Genomic DNA, 21,114 nt, shown 5'->3' with positions numbered 1-21,114 from the left:
CTCTATCGGTGCACACGGCTCCACCTCAGCATTAGTCGAGTCTCCTGCCTCCCTCGCCCTCCCCTCCTGCGCCATCGTGGGGCCCTTGGGGTGGCGGGTGGGACACACAGTCTCTTGCTGGGTCCTTCAACACGATGACTCTAGCTCCGCCCACCTTAGTGTTGGACTGGGTGGCTGACTCCGGTGCCTCCTACCACACCACCCCTGACGCCGATACTTTATCCACCACCCTTTCCCCTCACCCCTCTCTTCCTCCATCGTCATCGGCGATGGGTCAGTCCTCCCCATCACCTTAGTAGGTGATGCGGTTCTTCTTGGCCCCTTCCGCCTCAAGAACGTCCTTGTTGCTCTTGACGTTCTTCAGTTTTCTTTCTGTACGTTAATTCACCACTGATAACTCTTGTTCTATGGAGTTTGATCCCTTTGGTTTGTCTGTGAAGGATTTTGCTACTAGGACCCTTGTGCGCTGTGACAGTTTCGAGCCGCTATACACTCTTCGCCTGCCTGCCTTCTCTTCCTCGACCTCCACCACGCATGCCCTGACCGCTGCTACCTCGTCCATCACTTGGCACCGCCGCCTCCTAGGCCATCCCAGGCGTGATGTGATGTCAAGCTGTCTAGCAGTTCTGTCATCTCATGTAGTCGGGGTTCTTTTGAGCATTTGTGTCATGCCTGTCAGTTAGGTCGTCATGTTAGACTTCCTTTTTCCTCCGCTTCTAGAGCAACAAACATTTTTGATCTTGTCCACTGTGATGTTTGGACATCCCCTGTACTCAACATTTCTGGCAATAGATATTATTTGCTCTTTCTAGATGATTACTCATTATTTTTGGACTTTTCCCTTGCGCTTGAAGTCTGATATGTTCCCCACCCTCTCTCACTTCTTCTCTTGGGTTTCCACTTAGTTTGGACGCGCCATCGGGGCTGTCCAGTGTGACAACGGGCGGGAGTTTGACAACTCCACGTCCCGTGCCTTCTTCCACTCCCACGACGCTCATTTGAGGATGTCGTGCCCTTGCACTTCTCAATACGACAGGGCTAAGCGCATGATTCACACCACAAACAACATCATGCGCTCCTTGCTGTTCTAGGCCTTCTTTCTTGCTACTGGGCCGAGGGGCTGGCCACTGCCACCTATTTGCTCAACCAGGCACCAAGGCGGTTCCTCACCCCACCCCCTACTTTGCTCTCTTCGACACCTCTCCCTCCTACGATCACCTCCACACGTTCGCATGTGCTTGCTATCCTAATCTTTCTGCCACTGCCTCTCACAAGCTTGCGCCCCGATCCACCCGTTGCGTCTTCCTTGGGTACTCCCCTGATCACAAGGGGTATCAGTGTTTGGACCTCTCCACCCACAGAGTTCTCGTCTCCCGTCACGTCGTCTTCGACGAGTATGACTTTCTCTTCTCTGTCTCTTCTTTCGCTGCCTCCTCCTCTGAGTATGACACCCTCCACGAGGCGACCTCTATGGTTTCTCCCCTTGCTTCCTCCGTCGTGCCATGCATGGCCTCGCCCCACCTCGTGCGACCCTGACGCCACCACGCGCGGCCCCAGCCTCTCCCGCGCCTGCGTCACCATGAGCGACCTCGGAGTCTTCCGCGTTGCCATGTGCGGTCCCAGTGTCTCTCGCGCTGCCACACGTGGCCTTGATCTTTTTAGTGTTCTACCACACGCGACCCCGACCTCTCCCGCACCACCATGAGCGGCTTCGCCACCTCAAGCTAATCCAGTGTCCACCGACTCGACCTCCTCGTTGCGCTTTGTGGACCCTATCCACATCTACCAGTGCCGTGTCCCGTCCGCTGCCTTACTCTCTCTCGCACGGAGCTGCTGGTGTATCACCCTATTGCTCTGTGTCAGGACCTCGGGCACATCCACCCGATGTTACGCGACGGGCCGCTGGTGCCCTCCGGCCTGTCGACCGTCTGGTCCTCTCGATGTCGTCCTCTCCGGCGCTTTCCCCTCGAGCTGTCCTCTGTTTGTAGTGCGGTCGCCGACCCCAATTGGTGGCGCGCTACGGAGGAGTACGAGGCCTTGCAGGCGAACCACACCTGGGACCTGTTGCCATGCCCCTATGGTACCAATGTGGTCATCAGGAAATAGATCTTCAAGCACAAGCTAAAGGCGGATGGCTCCTTGGATCGGTACAAGGCTCGCTGGTCCTGTAGGCTTCACCCAACGTCCCGGGGTGGACAATGACGAGACCTAAAGCACCGTGGTGAAGCCTGGTACCATCCGGACTGTTTTGACTCTGGCTCTCTCATGGGCCTGACCAGTGCATCACCTCGACGTCAAGAATGCCTTCCTCCATGGCACTCTGATGGAGACGGTGTATTGCACTCATCCGTCGACTTCGTGGACCCTTCTCACCTCGACATGGTCTGCAAGCTCAACCGTTCCCGAGCTTGGTACATTTGCTTTGCTACCTTCTTACTCTCACAGGGCTTTGTCGAGGCCAAGGCAGACACCTCCCTATTCGTCTTTGGCCGCAGCCTAGATACTGTGTATCTCCTCTACGTCGACGACATCGTTCTCATGGCCTCCTCCCTCGGCCTTCTGCGACGCATCATCTCCTCCCTGCAACAGGAGTTTGCGATGAAGGATCTGGGTGAGCTGCACCATTTCCTGGGGATCACCGTCGAGCGTTGACCCTAGGGCCTGTTCCTCCACCAGCGTCAGTACACCGTCTACATCCTCGAGCGCGCTGGCATGGCTGATTGCAATCCCTGCATGACTCTGGTGGACACTCAGGGCAAGGTTTGCTCCGACGATGGCCCTTCGGTGGCTGATCCGACCAGCTATCGGAGTCTCGCTAGGGCCTTGCAGTACCTCATCTTTACCCTCCCCAACATCGCCTACGCCGTCCAACAGATGTTCCTCCATATGCACGCCTCGCCTGAGCCACATCCTCATCGCTATGAAGCGGATCCTACGGTACCTTTGGGGCACCACCGACTTCGGCCTCCTTCGACGATCAACGACCACCGACCTCGCCGTCTACACCGACGCCGACTGCGCCGGTTGTGCAGACACACGTCAGTCCACATCCTGCTTCGCTGTGTTCCTTTTGACTGTCTTGTCTCCCGGCCTTTGAAGCGGCAGCCAGTCGTCTCCCGCTCTAGCGCCGATGTCGAGTATCACATTGTGTCTAACGGCGTCGCCGAGGCAGCGTGGCTTCGCCAGCTGCTCCAGGAGCTGCACAGCCCGTTGACGCAGAGCATCCTTGTCTGCTGTGACAATGTCAGTTCCATGTACCTCTCCACTAACCCCGTCCAGCATCAGTGCACGAAGCATGTCGAGCTCGACCTCCACTTCGTCCGCGGGCGTGTCACTGTCAGGGATGTGCAAGTTTTTCATGTCCTGACCACTTCTCAGTTCGCCGGCATCTTCACCAAGGGCCTCCCTACGTCGGTGTTTGAGGAGTTTTGGTTCAGTCTCAACATCTGTCGTGGCTAGAGTTTCGACTACAGGGTGGGGGGGTGGCGGTGTTAGAGTTACTATGGTTGTATTGTAATGGGGTTGTGTAATGGCCATAGGCCCAACAACTCTATTATAAATATATCACCCAAGTACCCAACCCTGGTTAGGGTTAGGGCTTTTTGTCTAATAGAGACAACCTTTCAGTTGGATGACTCTTTTGATGCACCACAAAAAATTGAGGTTAGATAGGCATTGAAAGGGATGAGAGGGGTAAGGCGATGGGCCTTGATGGTATCTCAATTGAGGTATGGAGATGCCTCAGGCAACCAAGTTGTTCATCTATATCTTCTGGTCGAACAAGACGTCTGATGAGCGGAGAAATATATTAGTATCGATCTATATGAATTAGGGAGATATTCAAAGATGTACTGATTATTAGGGAATTAAATTTACGAGCTGTACTATGAAGTTATGGAGAGAGTTATCAAGCATCGTCTAAGAGGAATAACGAGGATCTCTTTGAACCAATTTGGCTTCATGCCCGGAAGGTAACCATTGAAGCCATTATTTTAATAAGACAGTAATGGAGCAATATAGGGAATGGGAAAAGGATCGACCCTTGGTTTTCATTGACTTGGAGAAGGCTTATCATAAAATACTAAGGAATGTTATGTGATGGGCATGTACAACAATGTTGTGACTAATGTTCAAACAAGTGGTGGGGACACAAATGATTTCTCAATTAGAATATGACCACATCAAGGATCAGCTTTGAGCCCTTACCTTTTTGCCTTGGTGATGGATAAGGTCACAAGGGACATATAAGATGATATCCCTTGGTGTATGTTTTTTGCGGACGATGTATTACTAGTTGATGAAAGTTGGGAAGGAGTAAATAGGAAGCTAGAGTTCTGGCAGGAGACTCTAGAATCCAAAGGTTTTAGTATTAGTTGAACTAAAGCAAATTATTCGAGATGTGATTTTTGCACTACACATAAGGAAGGAGATGTTAGTTTGGAAGGTCAAGTAGTGCCTAAGAAGGACACCTTTATGTATTTAGAATCAATGCTACAGAGACACATGGATATTGATGAAGATGTTAGCCATATAATCAAAGCATGGTGGATTAAATGGCATCAATCATCTGACGTTCTATATGACAAGAGGGTACCACAGAAGCTAAAAGACACATTTTATTGGACGACGATTAGGCCTGCTATGTTGTATGGTGCAAAATGTTGGCCTACAAAAAGACAACATGTTCAACAGATAAGTGTTGCAGAAATGCTTATGCTACATTGGATTTATGGCCCTATAAAAGAGATCGAGTCCGAAACGATGATATACGTGATAGAGCAAGGGTAACATAAATTGAAGAAAAGCTTTTCGAACATCAGGGGAAATGATTTGGACATGTCCAACACTAGTGCGTAGTGGGATCCTAAGGTGTGATAGCAATGGGAAGAGTCCCTGTTTTCAAGTTGGCGACTAGTCGTCTGGTCGGTCCTGGGAGCTCGACTTGGGGGGCTGGCTCAACTTTTCTGGCAAGTCGGGCGACTTGTCAACGACCGGAAATTCTCAGTCGACTAGTCGTCGACTTGGTCTGGCAAGTCGGCCGACTTGTGCCCTAGTTCGGCCCAAGCAGCCCAAAGGCCCATTACACAACATAAACCCTAACCCCCAACACCTGAAGCCGCCTCCAGCCATTCTGCACGCCGCCCACCTCTGCACGCCGCCGGCCGCCCCTCCTCTGCACGCCACTGGCCGCCCCTCCTCTGCACGTCGCTGGCCGCCTTTGCAGTCTGGACGACCCCTCCTCTGCACGCCTCTCTAAGGCTGCCCCTCAAGCTCTGGTGACTGGTGACTTGGCGAGTCCTGCTCCGCCTCTACCGCCCTCGCAGCAAGCTCGCCCGGCCTCTGCTCACCCTCCCTCGCCCTCTCATCAATCTGCAGGAGGCCTTGAAGAGATGGAAGATGCATCTGCAGATCGACCACAAGGGGAGTCTGGAAGCCAGCAACCATACGATCCAGCTAAAGATCCTAAGAGAGGCAAAATCGAAGGATCCAGCATGGAACTATTGTTATTGGCCGGATTTGAACAAAAAAGATGTGGTGAAGTGCATCCTTTGTGGCAAAATTGTTCATGCAGGTGTTAGAAGGTTGAAGCAGCACCTTGTTGGTGGTCATGGTGATGTTGCTAAGTGCCTGAAGACAACATCGACAATCAGCAAAGAGATGAGTGATTATTTGAAGAAGAATGCTAGACAGAAGCCTATTGATTTGGATGATGGTAAAGATGGTGATAAAGATGATGAAGTTGGAGTACTTGGAGAAGGGGAAAGTAGAGCATCCCATTCAGTTGTTCAGCCCAGTTCCTGAACAGCCCAAAAGAGAAGGCTCTCAGCTGAAGCAAGCCAAAACAATCAACGCGCGTCGAAGTCTTTTAAGTCAATTGCATCCATGCTTCACAAAGCACCTGAAGATGTGGTTCGTGAGAGGCATTGCAAGGGAAACACTCAAACTACATTGCAGCGAAAGAGGAAGGAGGAGAAGGAAAGAACAGATATGTATGTTGCTGATTTTATTTATGAGTGTGGTTTACCACTTAATGTCATCAACTCAAGGGCCTTTGAGATCATGCTTGAGGCAGTTGGGCAATATGGTCCTGGGTATGTGAAACCTTCATATCATGATGTTAGGGTGCAATTGCTTGAGAAGGCAAAGAAGAGTGTAGATGAGATAAAAAAGACTCATGAGTTGGCTTGGACTGAATTTGGTTGCACACTTATATCTGATGGTTGGACAGATAGGAGGGGTTGACACGATCAATTTCCTTGTCAATAGTTCAGCTGTCACATTTTTCTTGGAGTCTGTCAATGCCTCAAGTGAGACAGCAGATGCTTAGATGTTAGCTGCACTACTGGAGAAAAGAATTGATGCCATTGGTAGAGACAAGGTAGTGCAGATTGTTACAGATAATGGGGCTAACTTCAAGGCTGCTGGAAGACTTTTAGAAAGAAAGATCCTCACTTGTTTTGGACTCCATGTGCTGCTCACTGTTTGGACCTCATGCTTGAGGACATTGGGAAAATTGGAGAGTTCAAGAAATGCATTTCCCATGCTCGCCAAGTGACAACCTTCATATATATGCATGGCAAGCTTCTTGATGCTACGAGGGAGAAGATATGGGGTGATTTAGTGAGACCTGCAGTTACAAAATTTGTTACATCTTTCCTTACTCTCCAGTCCATATATAAGCATAAGCAATCTTTGAGATGCCTCTTTGTTAGTGATGACTGGACTAGGTCCAAGCTATCAAGCATAGAAGCAGGAAAGAAGGTCACAGAGATACTTCTTTCTACAAACTTTTGGAACTCAGTCCAAGATTGTATTCGAGCATCACAACCACTCATCGTGTTGCCAGAGGTTGCCGCTGCCATGGATATGGCAAAAGCAAAGATCACTTCGGGTTTTGAAGGTAGAGAGGCAATGAAGAGGAAGTTGCTTGCCATTATTAATCGGAGGTGGCAAGATCAAATGGAGGTGAAGTTGTATGGGGCTGCATTGTTTTTAAATCCAAATAAGTTCTTTGAACTTCAAAAAAAGGATCCAACAAAAAGGGAGGTTGGTAAGCTGAGGGCAACATTCAATGAGGTGCTATGGAAGATGGTTGAAGATTATGACCTTCAAGCTATAATCAGTAAACAAGCTGATGAGTGGAAGAAGACCAAAGTTGACATGGTAAGGTGCAATAGCTAGGGGGCATGCCCTGGCATACCCGCGCACACGACGTATATACAATATGGTCTATGGCCTTGGGACCTATTCGATGAAGTCTTTAGAATTAGGATGGCCCTGCTGGACGAACGATATGATCACAAAATCGACAACCCAATGCTCGATTGCTCAAATTCTTTGACGGATGTGACTCACGATAACTGTTAGAGGCTAGATTGCTAGGTGTAGACTTAAAAAATGATGAAATAATCAAACAACTTCATGGTGGGTCTTTAGCTTTCGAGAGTCGAAAGGCAGACCACAGAGGACCTTACGCACACGTGTGGCGCCTTATCGGCCAAACAACGAAACTCGAAGTTGATCAATCAGATCACCGTGATATTCAATTTCTTTTTTTTGTATAATAAAATCATATCTACTTGAATTGCTAGAATTAATAAGGTATTCCAATTCATGCACGTATAATTTATTTAATCATTTGGTATTGTGTTTTCAAGTGAATGAAAGATAATATAATCAAGATATTATGTCTCTTAGAAAGTCTCAGCTAAAAATTCAAATGAATCTCTCTTCCACGCCTACGTTTTAACTTGATCTTTAAATTTAAGATTTTACTATGTAATTTAGTGTATATATGCTAAATTATATTAAAAAAATAAAACTGTTACTAAATTGTCAAATGGTTTAATTGAAATAGTTTGATTGAATCAATATAAAATTTTTTAGATGGCATACTCTATACTACAATTTTAGATCCGCCACTAAGTAGAAAGTGACTTGTAAGGATGAAATGTACCTAAATATTTAGCGTTGAATATGAGTACATGGAAAATAGCTATCCATGTGCTAAACCTTGACTTGTGTGTTCTGTTGGGGTTTTAACTCTAGGCTACCCTAACTTGTTTGGGACTAAAAGGCTTGGTTGTTTTTTTCTCGAACTACACAGGAGAGTTGCGTGTCATTTCATTTAAGAAAGGAAAAGACAGGGAGTAAGGTCAAAACGACCCAACCCGAGTACAAACAGCTAGGTTTTACACAAAAGAACAAAAACTGACGACCAAGGCCACCAGCACCTAGCAGGCTGGGGACAGGAGCTCAAGCAACCCTGCAGCACACCAAAGAAGACCCTCACTTCGTATCCTATGTAGGAGTTGCACATTTGGTTGGGAGCCTTCAAACACACACAAGTTCCTAAATTTCCAAATTTCCTAGGCTACCAGAATACAAAGAGCCTTCGACCCCTTTCGAATGTTCTTGGGACCCATCTTGACAGACCGCGCCCACCATGAGAAGAAACCCAACTCTGTCCCATTGGGCGTAATGGCCTCCAGATGCAAGGATTGCAAAATCAAGGCTCAGATTTGTCTAGAGAAGATAACCAATTAGAATGTGCTGAAGGGTCTCACCGGCCTGGTCACACAAGGGGCAGGAATCTGGGTGAGGAAGGCCTCGTTTGGCAAGCCGATCCACAGTCCATCATCGGTTATTTTTGGCAAGCCAAAGAAAGAACTTGCAGCGGAGAGGAGCCCAACTCCTCCAAATTAATCTCCAAGGTCTGAACTTGACAGACCCCTCAAAGAAAGCAGAGTAGGCTGATTTGCTAGTGTAGCAACCGGATTGAGTAAACTTCCACACATGCTGATCTGGCCCCCCTCCAAGGGTCACACCCTCCAAGACATCCCAAATCTGAAGGTATTCAACCAAAAGTTGTACTGTGAGAGCACCCCCAATGTCTGAGACCCACGCTTGGTTATGAAGAGCCTGAGCAACAGTTCTTCGGTTTACTGTTGTTGTTATGAAAGACTTTGTTGTTGTTGTTGTTGTTATTGTTGTAACTTTGTCTAGTACTTTTCTTAATTTGTAGTTCCAATCTCATGTTACAGAATATGTATAGAAAGGCAGCTGCACTTTGGGTTGAACTGCGTGTTGAACTCCTATCAGCCATTGAATATTATGCAGAAGATAAAGTCAATTCAGCTCAAATTTGGCGGCTATACTGGGCAAGTCATCAGGTGGTTCATTTTCATTTTATGCAACTGAAAACATACTGGTCAATAGGGGTGTTCGTAGCTTCTCCAAAAGTGTTTTTTCCCTCAAACATGTATGAGAACTGCGAGTGTTGCATTACGAAGTGGAAATAGTTTGTTACATGGAACAACTGTTTTGGTAGTTAGGCCCCGTTTGGTTTGAGGGACTAAAGATTAGTCCCTCCATTTTAGTCCTTAAATTACCAAACGGTGAGACTAAAATAGAGAGTAAACTGCTTTAGTCTCTAGTCTCTTAAGGGGTGACTAAAAGGGACTAAATCATATTAATTTCACTTTTTACTCCTCGTTTATTTCAGTTGCACTAATGGCGGGAGAATGCTAAGGGTTATTTTGAACTTGTTATGATTCATTTAATGCGTTCTGAGTATTTTTAGTCCCTAGAACAAACAGAGTAGGGATAAACTTTAGTCCTAAGTCCTAACTAAACTTTAGTCCTTGTACTAAAGGAACCAAACAGGCCCTTGCATTCTCGTTCATTTGCAAATCAAATAACAATCCGAAAGACATATAAGTTATAACTCTTTGATGTTCTCAACTCAGATATGGGATCAGAGATAATTCTGATGCATTATTCTTAATATATAATGACACAGCAGATTATGTGCTTCATATACTCTTAACTCTATGGCCTATGTGGCTAACAGTTTAATAACAGTACATTATGTTTATTCTTTTTTCACAGCGTTTCTTTAGGCATATGTGTATGTCTGCAAAGGTACCTGCTGTCGTGAGATTGGCAAAAGAAGCCTTAGCAGAAGAAAAATGTGTGGTGATTGGTCTTCAGAGCACTGGAGAAGCTCGAACAGAGGAAGCTGTTGCTAAATATGTGCGCTTGTCATCTAAGACTACTAATTCTTTTCTTCCCATCTAGTGTATTTCTGTGGCTAGGAAGGTGAACTGATGTATGGCGTTAACATTACAAAATTTTGTTTCTTAAATTAAAAGTATGTGGCAGGGCATTGAATTGGAAGATTTCGTTTCTGGTCCTAGAGAGCTTCTTCTTAAGCTGGTAGAAGATAATTATCCTTTGCCTCCAAAGCCTGATTGTTTTGAGCAAGGTTTGCATTGGCACAAACTTTATGCTCCAGTTTAAATCTGTTGTTTTGTGATAAGTTTGCCAAAGTATCTGTAGTTTTGTGATTAGTTTGCTGAAGTATCTGTAGTTTTGCAAAATTTACTCTCCCTTTTTATTTCTTCCAAAAATACATGAAAAAAAATTAATTGGTGTTTTGTTATTAGTATTAGTAATCACTTAATTTTTTCTGGGTGTTGTTAGTTTTGTGCTCAAACCATGGTGAGTTTTGTGTTTGTATATACTCAGATAATGTAGTACACTAGACAATAAATAACTAATGAACTTTGGGTTTTCTTGGTTTCTGGCTTGCTGCAGATGAAGGTGACTTTTTTATCTAGTAGTTCCAAGCCCATATTCTGCTGTGCTGATATAAGATCACATACCTTACCTCTACATCACAATTAACTGTTGTAGCACATCACATTTAAATCTACTTTTTTCCCACTGTTGGAACAGTACAATAGTGTTCCCTGTATTGGTTTCATAGCGCCCCCACTATCACAGACATATTCTCTGGGGAAAAAAATCAGGACTTGTGGTTTTTAATCTAAATTTCAATGTCTCATATGTTGTCAGCTGCTGTAACTTTTACAACAACAACAACAACAAAGCCTTTTTGTCCCAAGCACGTTGGGGTAGGCTAGAGATGAAACCCCATATGAAAACCTCAGAGCTCAACCCCCAAAGAAAAGAAAAGGGAGACAAAGGCAAATGAGAACCGAAAAACGACGAAACGGGGAAACACATAAAAAGAGATAAAACCCACAAGATCCAGCAAGATCTAAAGGGGCACAAGAAAATGTCAAACGATTAAGGAGGAAAAGCAAAACTACAAATCAGGGTTCTGGCACGTGAATTGCACACTTCCACCCCTTCCTATCCACGGCGAGCTCTTTATCAATATTCCACTCCTTCAGGTCCCTCTTCATAGCCTCTGTCCACGTCAAGGTTGGTCGACCTCTACCTCTCTTCACATTCTCGGGACGCCTAATTATTCCGATATGCACTGGTGCCTCTTCAGGTCTTCGTTGGATATGTCCAAACCATCTCAAACGATGTTGCATAAGCTTCTCCTCAATTGACGCCACTCCTACGCTCTCTCGTATATCATCATTCCGGACTCGATCTCTCCTTGTGTGGCCACATATCAAGCTACTGTAACTTTTACCAAAAAAAATCCTCTTTGAGTTTTTTAACCATTTGCATTGAAGAAAGTGACTTTTAGCACTCCGTTGACTTTGATTTAGAAGAGATATGATGATGGCATATCATTTTAGTCTATGCAATCCTGCTTGCTGACTTCTTTATTTACATATGCTGTTGCAGGTGAAGAAAAAGTCCAGGAGTTTCAGCACAAGCGGCATTATGGATCTGACATGTCCTTAAAAGGACGAGTTAGTAAACTTGGAAAAAAGGAAGACGTGAGTGAAGATGGGGGTGATGAGTATCCTCCACGTAAGTTTTCTGACAAAGTTGTTGACAGTGATTGCTAAATATGGTACTGCAGTGGTAAAAGTTATATTTTTTTATATCGGTACCACTTGGAAGCATCTTTGTAGTAGAGCAAAGTATTTTTTCTCTCGAAAAGCGCAGGAGAACTGCGCCTCATTATTATATATTAAGAAGGAAGAAACAAAGGTCTATAGAAGACCCAGATACAAGATCCTCGTGGAGGCCAGAAACAAGCATACAAAAAACCGTCCATTGGGTCAAGGATGACCGCAATCACTGTGTTTTTAATGGTGTGCAGCCTAGTTCCAGCATGGTCATCAATTGGGTCAAGGATGAGTCTCATCTCTGGTGTAGGGCTGGAGCCAGTGATTTATCTAGCATCCTTATGCTCCAGTGATCAAAGTGGTATCTTTATTTTGAGTCTCCATGGTCACGGGTCTAGATGTCTTTTGCTGTTATTTTTCTCCCTCTAACCTAGTGTATGTGGGTTGTGTGAAGTTGTACGAGGTTTCTTTTTGCCTCACATTTTCTTCTTAATATAATGATACGCAGCTCTCCTGCGTTTTCGAAAAAAAAACCCGTCCATAGAGTCACTTAGACTAACCCTCCCAACAACTGCCCTAAGCATTAGGGACAGAGCCAACCACATTCAGGGCTCTAGCTAGGTCTAGTGAACCTAGATTTTTGGCTCCAGCCATCACCAAGCAAAGTATTTTTGAAGCTGAGGATTGCAGCAACATGATCTTTAGACTTTTTTTTCTCGAACAGGTGGGAGAACCACGTATCAATATATTAAGAAGACAAGAAAAAAAGGTATAGAAAAGACCCAGTACAAAGGTGCCAAGAAAGCACCCAAGGAAAAAAAAAACCAAAAATCAAACTACAGCCAAACCTGCCTAAGAGCAGCGGCCCCACCAAGGTCCCATAACAAGGCCTCATCATGGATGGACAGCAAAATCTTCAGACTCTTGAGTTTTTAATTACTGAGGAGGAGATCTTGAACACTATCAAGCAACTCCCCTCGGACAAGGCTCCTGGCCCCGATGGGTTCACCGGGCAGTTTTATAAATGTTGCTGGCCTATTATAAAAGATGACATTCTGGCAGCTGTTTCAACTATTTGGGGGAGAGACTTCAGGAATTTCAGATTTCTTAACACAACTTTCATTACGCTGCTGCCAAAACATAACGATGCTATTGCTGCCAAGGATTTCAGACCCATTAGTTTGATCCACAGTTTCGCCAAGTTGGTGACTAAGGTTCTTGCAAATAGGTTGAGGTGCCATATGGAGGGGCTTATCTCTAAAGCTCAAAGCGCCTTCATCAAAGGTCGCTTCATACAAGACAATTTTATGCTTGTACAACAGACGACAAGATCTCTTCATGCTAAAAATCAGCCCAAAATTCTCTTGAAGCTGGACATTTCCAAGGCCTTCGACTCGGTCTCTTGGCCTTTCCTTCTTGAAGTTCTGGAAAAATTAGGCTTTGGTCCCGTGTGGAGGGATGTAATAAGTGGTTTTCTTATGACCTCTTCCACCCAGATCATGCTCAATGGGGTGCCTGGAAGGTTCATTTCTCATAGAAGGGGCTTGCGGCAAGGTGACCCCTTGTCTCCGCTGCTTTTTATAATTGTTATGGACTTCCTCACTGCGCTTTTTATCAAGGCTGAGGAGCATGGGTTGCTGCCGCCCATTTCTTCTAATTCCTTTCAGCACCGGATCTCGCTCTATGCAGACGACGTGGCTGTCTTCCTAAAACCAGAGCCCAGGGACTTAAACACTGCTGTGAGGATTTTGGATCTGTTCGGGAATGCTTCAGGGTTGAGAACTAATATAGCAAAGAGCAGTATTGTACCCATCCGTTGCGCACATGCTGATTTGAATTTGGTCCAACAACTCCTTCCCTACAAATTTGAAACTTTTCCAATTAAATACTTGGGTCTCCCTCTCTCCATGAAGAAGTTATCTAAAGCTCAGCTTCAACCTCTTATTGACAAGGTGGCTGATCTCTTACCGGCTTGGAAAGCTGACCTGATGACCCGTGCTGGCAGAGCTACCCAGGTGCAATTTGTGCTCACTGCTACTGTTATTTACCAAATGATGGCTCTGGATTTACCTAAGTGGGCTATTAAAGCAATTGATAAAATCCGCCGCGGGTTCTTGTGGAGAGGGCGTAAAGTGGCTAATGGTGGCCATTGTTTGGTGGCCTGGGGCAAGGTAACACGCCCTAAAGAGTTGGGGGGACTTGGTATCTCTGATCTTCAATGCTTAAATAGGGCCCTACGTGTAAGATGGATTTGGCTCCAAAAAACTGATTCTTCCAAACCGTGGACTGATTTGCCGTTCCAATCAAACCGGTTCTTGGATAGCTTGTGCTCCTTGGCAATGGCCTCCATAGTGGGAGATGCGCAGTCCACTCTTTTTTGGCATGACAGATGGATCTTGGGTCAGAGGATTGCAGACTTGGCCCCTCATGTTTCTAGTTTGGTTCCTAAAAGGCTGGTGAAGCGAAGGATAGTGGCTGATGCTCTGTGTAGCTCATCATGGATTGGGGATTTAAGAGGAGTGGTAACATGGGAGGTCACTGCTGACTTCATTTTGCTGGCAGATGTTGTGGCTGACGTTGATCTTCAATCGGGAGTTCCAGATAAACATTATTGGAGGTTCTCTTCCAATGGTATCTATTCGGCCAAATCTACTTATGAGATAATGTTATGTGGTTCTACCTCCCTGGCGGGCTTTGAAAGAGTGTGGAGCACCTGGGCGCCGCCTAAGTGTTAGTTTTTCCTCTGGTTGGTCCTACATAATAAATGTTGGACGGCTGATCGGCTCGCTAAGAGGGGTCTTCCCCATCCTAGTTCTTGCCCCTTATGTGACCAGGAAGGAGAGTCTATTCATCACTTGCTTGTTTCCTGTGTCCTCGCGAGGCAATTTTGGTATCTTCTCCTCCAATGTGTCGGCTTGTCCGCCCTTGCCCCCGGGATGGAAGATATCAATTTTGAAGCTTGGTGGAGTAGATCGACTGAGGTTACTTCTAAGGACCTCAGAGATGGCTTTAACTCCTTGGTGATCCTGGGGGCTTGGATTATGTGGGGACACCGCAATGACGTGTTTTCAATGGTGCTCAGCCTTCTATAGCTGGATTGCTTACCTCAGCCTTCTATAGCTGTGGGCAATGAACAGATAAACTGGGATAGCAGACATGACAGATTTGACAAGGGTGATTCTCCCAGCAAGGTTTAGAAGGCCAGCTTTCCAACCTGGAAGCTTATTAGCAATTTTCTCAATCCAAGGAGCGAGCTCTCCAGCACTAAGCTTTTTGTTGCTCAGGGGGAGACCAAGATATGATGTAGGAAAGCTTTTAGATGCACATCCCTGAGTGTGGACACTGGACAGCCAACTCAACACCAAGATATGATGTATTAGCATTTGAAAAGGTCAAATTCATAAATGTTGACTAATAGCTAGTCGGATTATGTGTACGCTTAGTGAATGAAAGTTATATCAATAGGTTAATATGACATTGATTTGTAGCGATTAGCGATATATTGTAAGAGAAACTGATGGTACACAATTTAAAGTCTTCTCTAGATCCTTAGGAACCTTAGAAAAGGAAAAATAACAGAATGAGTACATAATTGCGATGAATGTCATCGAAATAGCAAAGCATCCAATATTTTCACAGGCCTATGTAGTGTGAAAGTAATATCTTCTGATAATACTGTGCTGGTGGAAAGTTGAAACAGTTGATTGCTATTGTTGCATGGACTGCTTGAATAATAATTATGGTCTATTTCCTAATATTTTATTGACGTACTTATTTATCTATTCTATAAATGTTGCAGCAGATTCAGATCATGAATCAACAGAATCTGATGAGGACTTCTATATGTGTCAGATTTGCAACACTGAAGAGGTGACCTTTTATTTTTCAAATAAGCACTGCAAATTTTACCGAACTTTGACAACCCTCTTATCTGACGCACACACGCTGCTACCTGTTAGAGTGGGCGAAAACCCTAACCCTAATCAAGGTTGGGCATGTATTAATAGATGAGCTATGTGGGCCAAAGCCCATTACAATAGGGGCATACATGGAAACCCAGTCACAACTCTATCTTGTATAGGTGTTGAGACTGGAACGGAACTCAGTAAAATAGTAGGAGTTGGTGAAGATGTCGATGAACTGTGAAGTGGCCAGGACGCGCAGAACGCGGCCATTGCCGACAACGACACGCTCGGGCGAGGTGGCTGTGGAGCTCCTGAAGGAGCTGGCAGAGCCAGGAGGCCTCGGTCACACCATTAGCCATAACGCGATACTCGACCTTTGTGTTGGAGCGGGAGACGACGAGCTGCCACTTCGAGGACCAGGAGACAAGGTTGGCGTCCAGAAACACGACATAATTGGATGTGGACCGATGCGTGTCGGGGCAGCCACTCCAATCGGCGTTGGTTTAGACCACCAGCTCAGAAGTCGGAGAGGGCCGAAGGAGGCCGAAGTCGAGGGAGCCGCGAAGGTAGTGAAGGACCCGCTTGAGAGCGGTGAGGTGGCCAGGTCGGGCTCTCGTGGGGTGTGCATGTGAAGGCACACCTGCTGAACCGCATAGGCAATGTCGGGCCGGGTGAACGTGAGGTACTGGAGAGCCCCGATGAGGCTCCGATACCATGTTAGAGTGAGAGAAAACCCTAACCTAATCAGGGTTGGACATGTATTAATAATGAGTTATGTGGGCCAAAGCCCATTACAATAGGGGTATACATGGAAACCCTAACAGTTACGCTAACACCACAAATATGAGCACACACTTTCTTCTTCCTCAAGAGCCCCAGACGGCCAGCCCTGCCCCTGCCCGTCTCGACCACCGCCCTGGCTGCCGGCGACCATGCGAGCCACTTACCACCCTTGTTGGTGGCCAGACGAACCCATCCTTCCCTAATCCAATCAAGGAGTTCGCTGACCAGCCCCGCCCCTGCCCGCCTTGATCGACGACAAGGCTGCTGGCGATCTAACCTCCCACCCTGCCTGACGAACCTGCCCTTCCCTAATCCCAATCCTGGAGTTTGGTGTTGACTTCTCACCCCACCACTACCACCTCGCTCACCGCCCTAAACACGTCACCACCGCTGGCCTAGGCCTCTCCTAAGCCTGCCAGCCATGGATGGTCGCAAAATCCGAAACCCTAACTGCCACCAGCGCCTCTGCTGCTGCCTTGTCCAGTGCCCTGGCCGCGACAACCTCACTGCTGGCTGTTCCGTCCATCGCCCGCCCTCTTATTCTTCAGTTCCGGCGACGTGTGTGCCGCTTCAGTTAGCAGCGCACGCGCGCCCAATAAGAATTTGGTACTTCTGATGTAATTGGCCCCAACACTTTTACCTACCATGGTGATATTTTATTATCACACCAGAAGTTTAAAATTGTTCTTTTGAAAAACAATATCCCTGCACATGTGAGTATCAGTTTACTGGCAATCTCCAAATCTAACTGAACTTCTAAAACAATGTTATCTGACCAGGTAGTCAAACCTAGCAAGACACTGGAGATTAAAAAGTGATCCACGTTCTCACTTTCCTGATCACAAAGTGGGCACTTTTCAGGATGATCTAAGCTCCCTTTCTCGAGTCTATCTGCTGTCCAGCATCTCTTTAGAGCAGCGAGCCAAATGAAATATCGACACTTTGGGGGAGCCCAGGATTTCCATGTATGCTCATGAGGTTCAAATTGAACTGAGCTAGTAAATAGACCTTCAGTAGTCTGCCTTAGCCGAATATGTCCCGTTCACAGCTAGGCTAAAAACATGAGTATCTTCCATCTCTGGCTGTAACTGAGTCCCTGCAATCACCTCCGAAAGATGAAGAAAGTCTGCAAGAACTCCCACCGAGAGAGTGCTCCTCAGATGTCAGAAATCCACAAATTGTCCCGAATAGCTTCCTGAACAGTTCTTTTATTAGTTCTTCACATAGGAATGGCTTCCATTAAATTGGGAGCTATGTCAACCAACCCTCTTCTTTCCCAGCCATCTATCTTTCCAGAAAAGAGTGGTTGAACCATTTCAAACTACTGTTTGTGTTAGACTATGTGTGTGTGTTGGCTGAGCGGGGCCTCAGGCCTTGTATAGGATGTGGCCCATGGCCCAGTAGGAGTGCTGCCCCATATAAATGTATTCACATACTATCAATACAGCTATTCTATTGTGCACTCTTATCTTACATGGAATCAGAAGTCTTCTACTGAAAACACTAACCCTAAACCCACCTGGGCAGCCACCACCACCATGGCCACTGACCCACCCCTGCTTCATGGTACACGCGCGCGTGCCGGAGCCGCCGCGGGCACAGGCACGAGAGCCGCTGTCGCGGGCGCCGCTGCTGCAGGCGTGTGTGGGTGCAGTTGTGCACTAACCTTCAGAGGATGAGGAATTACTCTTGGTCATCTTGAGGTTGAGGATGAGGTTCAGGTGGTGCCAAGGTGCTCCAGGTTCAGGCAGCAGCGCAGCTGCCAGCAGCTCCAGGCAGCAGCGCAGCAGGCACTAGGCTACACCGCTACAGGCGAGTAGGCGACTCCTCTGTCCTCTCACGACAACGCAGGTCCTCTCCAGGTGGCACAGCTCGTCTCTATTCTCCAGTCTCCAGGCAGAGGTGCAGCGCAGCTCCCGCGTGCGACGACGGAGGCGCAGCGTAGCTCCCCCGTGCGACAACAGAGGCGCACGAGAATTTTTCTCGCGGCTGTTGTGCGGAACAGAGAAAGGCTGCTTGGTAGCACTGGAGGAAAATTTCTTCTATATACTAAGACCTAATACACCAAACAAAGAGCCTAATTGCCAAGGCCCTGGCCCAAGTCTGGCACTGCAAGTTGGGCCGGCCAACCAATCACACATACAGCCTAATCGACTAATTAATCGAATACTAATCTTGATTAATCAATTGATCAGAAAATTAATTGATCTAATCATAACGAAGGGTCCTAACCGAGGATAATTGTCCGATAAGGTCGATTAATCATGATTAATTTCCCGATCAGATAACATTGTTCTAAAAGTTAGCCGGACACCAATAGGGTGTTTGGTTTGAGTAATGAGCTAGTCCATCATCTTCTCACTCATTTTTGGTTTGTTTGGTTTGTGGAATGGAATGAGTTGATCCATCACCACATCATTCTTCATAATTAGTTAGTTAGTACTAATATGAGGAATGAGGTCATCCCACCAAATTTGAGCAATGGACTCATGATGCACCACTTTATTTTGGATGGAGTGATTCTTCAAACTAAACACCCCCCAATTGTTGAAATCAGTGCTACTGGCCCACTGTTCAATATGGCCCAGAAATTTGTTAATACAGTCCTACTGCTTCAGGTCCTGTTGCACTTCACAAAAAGTCAACATTGCTTTGCAATAGCATACTGCAACAACACTGAGCTCTTGGAATTTGATGACTATATCTGCTTATTTTTTTAGTTTGTCTAACCTTTTAATTTGCATGTCATTTCAGGAGAAAAACTCATTGTTTTGTTGCTGTATTTGTGCTTCACGGGTTCACCCTGGTTGCCTCACTCCACCTTCGACTGACATCGTGAATGATGATTGGTCATGTTATGGTTGCAAGGAGAAAGTAAAAAGCTACTTAAAAGAAAGAGATGCTTACTTGACTGAACTCTCAAAGAGGTGCCTGTTATATGAAGTTATGAACCAATAATCATTCACTAATTTGACATGCTCGTATGGCACATTTCATGAACTTGTTGAAAAATCATTGTCAGGTATGATGCTGCATTGGACAGAAAGTCAAAAATTCTTGACATAATCCGTTCCTTGGATTTACCTAGTAATCCTTTAGATGATATCATCGATCAGGTAATCGAACTTTCAAGTTGAAAATGTTGAACTACCCTCATGGATTTTTCATTGAGCTTTGACCAACAGTTGATATTCATAAGTCATAACCTCACACTACAAGAGGACGATGTGAACCCAAATCTCGTTAAGACATGTTCCAGGCCCAGGACTCTTAAGTAGATTATACTTCAGAGGAACATATGGGTAAATGTTGAATTTGAATATTTTTTGTGTGACTTTGCACAGTGGTGAGAGCTGTCTCACTGACTTACCAGGTTACGGGTTCGAAGCAGCCTCTCCGCATTTGCGGAGGGAAAACTTGCCTCAGTTTATCCTATTCCTAGACCTTACTCATGTGGGAGCCTCTGACACAACTACACAAGGTCTGCCCTGTGTTGGAGGGATCAGTGGTTTTTAATGTATGATCTAAGATATCCAAATTCAATCCAGCCAGTCCTACTTGTGAACTGGAAATATAGAATGGGATATTAATAGCAGAACTGCATATATATAGCTTAGTGGAACACAGTGTTTTTAAGGCGTCGCCTAGGCGATGCCTAGGCATCCAGGCGCTCGGATAATTCTAGGCGCCTTTCTCGCCTTGCCCGCCTAGGCGTTAAGGCGGTGGTCATGTTTACTTGCTCGCCTTACCGCCGATAGAACATAACTAAACCTTCATGTGTGCAGGAATTGCACCCCTCTAACGGCTTTTGGCTACTGATTTGCATTGTTCATCTATGTTTAGTAATATAATTAAATTGAATTTTTCAATACATAATGAAGACCAATGGTGCATGCGATGTGGTCTTCGTGCATTAAAAAATGATCACACCAGTGCCCTTGCCTCAAAAGGAGAGTTCAATCTTACGTACAAAAAAATCAGCCCAACATGTCATTTTCCTGGCTCGATGTCTTTGTCGCCCCCAGTCCATGGATTCGTTCATACGTCACCCTTATATGGGTAAATTTTAAATAGTTTTAGGTGCTTAGGAAGGTGTCATTGGTTTTTAATGTATAAGACATCCATGGTCGATCCTGTCCTATTGTTTTAACATCATTGTCCTATTGTTTTAGGTGCTTAGGAAGGTGTGGTGTGGTAATGTAATGGGGTTATCTTCCCCTTATCTCTTTTTAATAGAATTATACACAGCTCACCTGCATGTTTGAGAAAAAAACCTGGTCATCAACAATGCCTCCAGACATTTCATTTGTTTTTGTATTCTGTAGCTTGGTGGTCCTGACAATGTTGCAGAAATAACTGGACGACGTGGTATGCTAATAAGAGCATCAGATGGAAAAGGTGTTATTTACCAGGCGCGAAACACGTGAGTGAACTTTCTTGTGATGTGATCTTCTTTGGTTCAGTGATTCTCATTCAAATATATGCCCTTTCTAGGAAAGAAGTTGCATTGGACATGATCAATATGCATGAAAAGCAGCAATTCATGGATGGAGAAAAGAATGTTGCCATAATATCAGAAGCAGGATCAGCTGGCGTTTCTCTACATGCTGATCGAAGGGCAAAAAATCAGGTCTGTTTTTCCTCAT

The 21,114-nt window shown here is 45.7% G+C and overlaps 1 protein-coding gene across 2 annotated transcripts in view; it reads left to right on the top strand.

The window, feature by feature from the left end:
• LOC103642489 (protein FORGETTER 1) overlaps positions 1 to 21,114 on the top strand; it is a 57,856-nt gene that overhangs the window by 18,739 nt on the left and 18,003 nt on the right. The window contains exons 11-19 of one of the 2 annotated variants that reach the window (XM_020545728.1): positions 9,045 to 9,173; positions 9,892 to 10,035; positions 10,165 to 10,267; positions 11,611 to 11,739; positions 15,580 to 15,650; positions 19,223 to 19,395; positions 19,491 to 19,584; positions 20,794 to 20,891; positions 20,963 to 21,098. In XM_020545728.1, coding sequence (XP_020401317.1) covers positions 9,045 to 9,173; positions 9,892 to 10,035; positions 10,165 to 10,267; positions 11,611 to 11,739; positions 15,580 to 15,650; positions 19,223 to 19,395; positions 19,491 to 19,584; positions 20,794 to 20,891; positions 20,963 to 21,098 — 1,077 coding nt within the window. The remainder of the gene's footprint in view (positions 1 to 9,044; positions 9,174 to 9,891; positions 10,036 to 10,164; positions 10,268 to 11,610; positions 11,740 to 15,579; positions 15,651 to 19,222; positions 19,396 to 19,490; positions 19,585 to 20,793; positions 20,892 to 20,962; positions 21,099 to 21,114) is intronic. The other variant, XM_020545729.2, reaches the window with a different exon arrangement.

Source organism: Zea mays, chromosome 10, assembly GCF_902167145.1.
Source record: "Zea mays cultivar B73 chromosome 10, Zm-B73-REFERENCE-NAM-5.0, whole genome shotgun sequence".
NCBI lineage: Eukaryota > Viridiplantae > Streptophyta > Magnoliopsida > Poales > Poaceae > Zea > Zea mays.
Note: the sequence above shows the minus strand (reverse complement) of the source record. Positions and strands in the feature narration are given on the sequence as shown.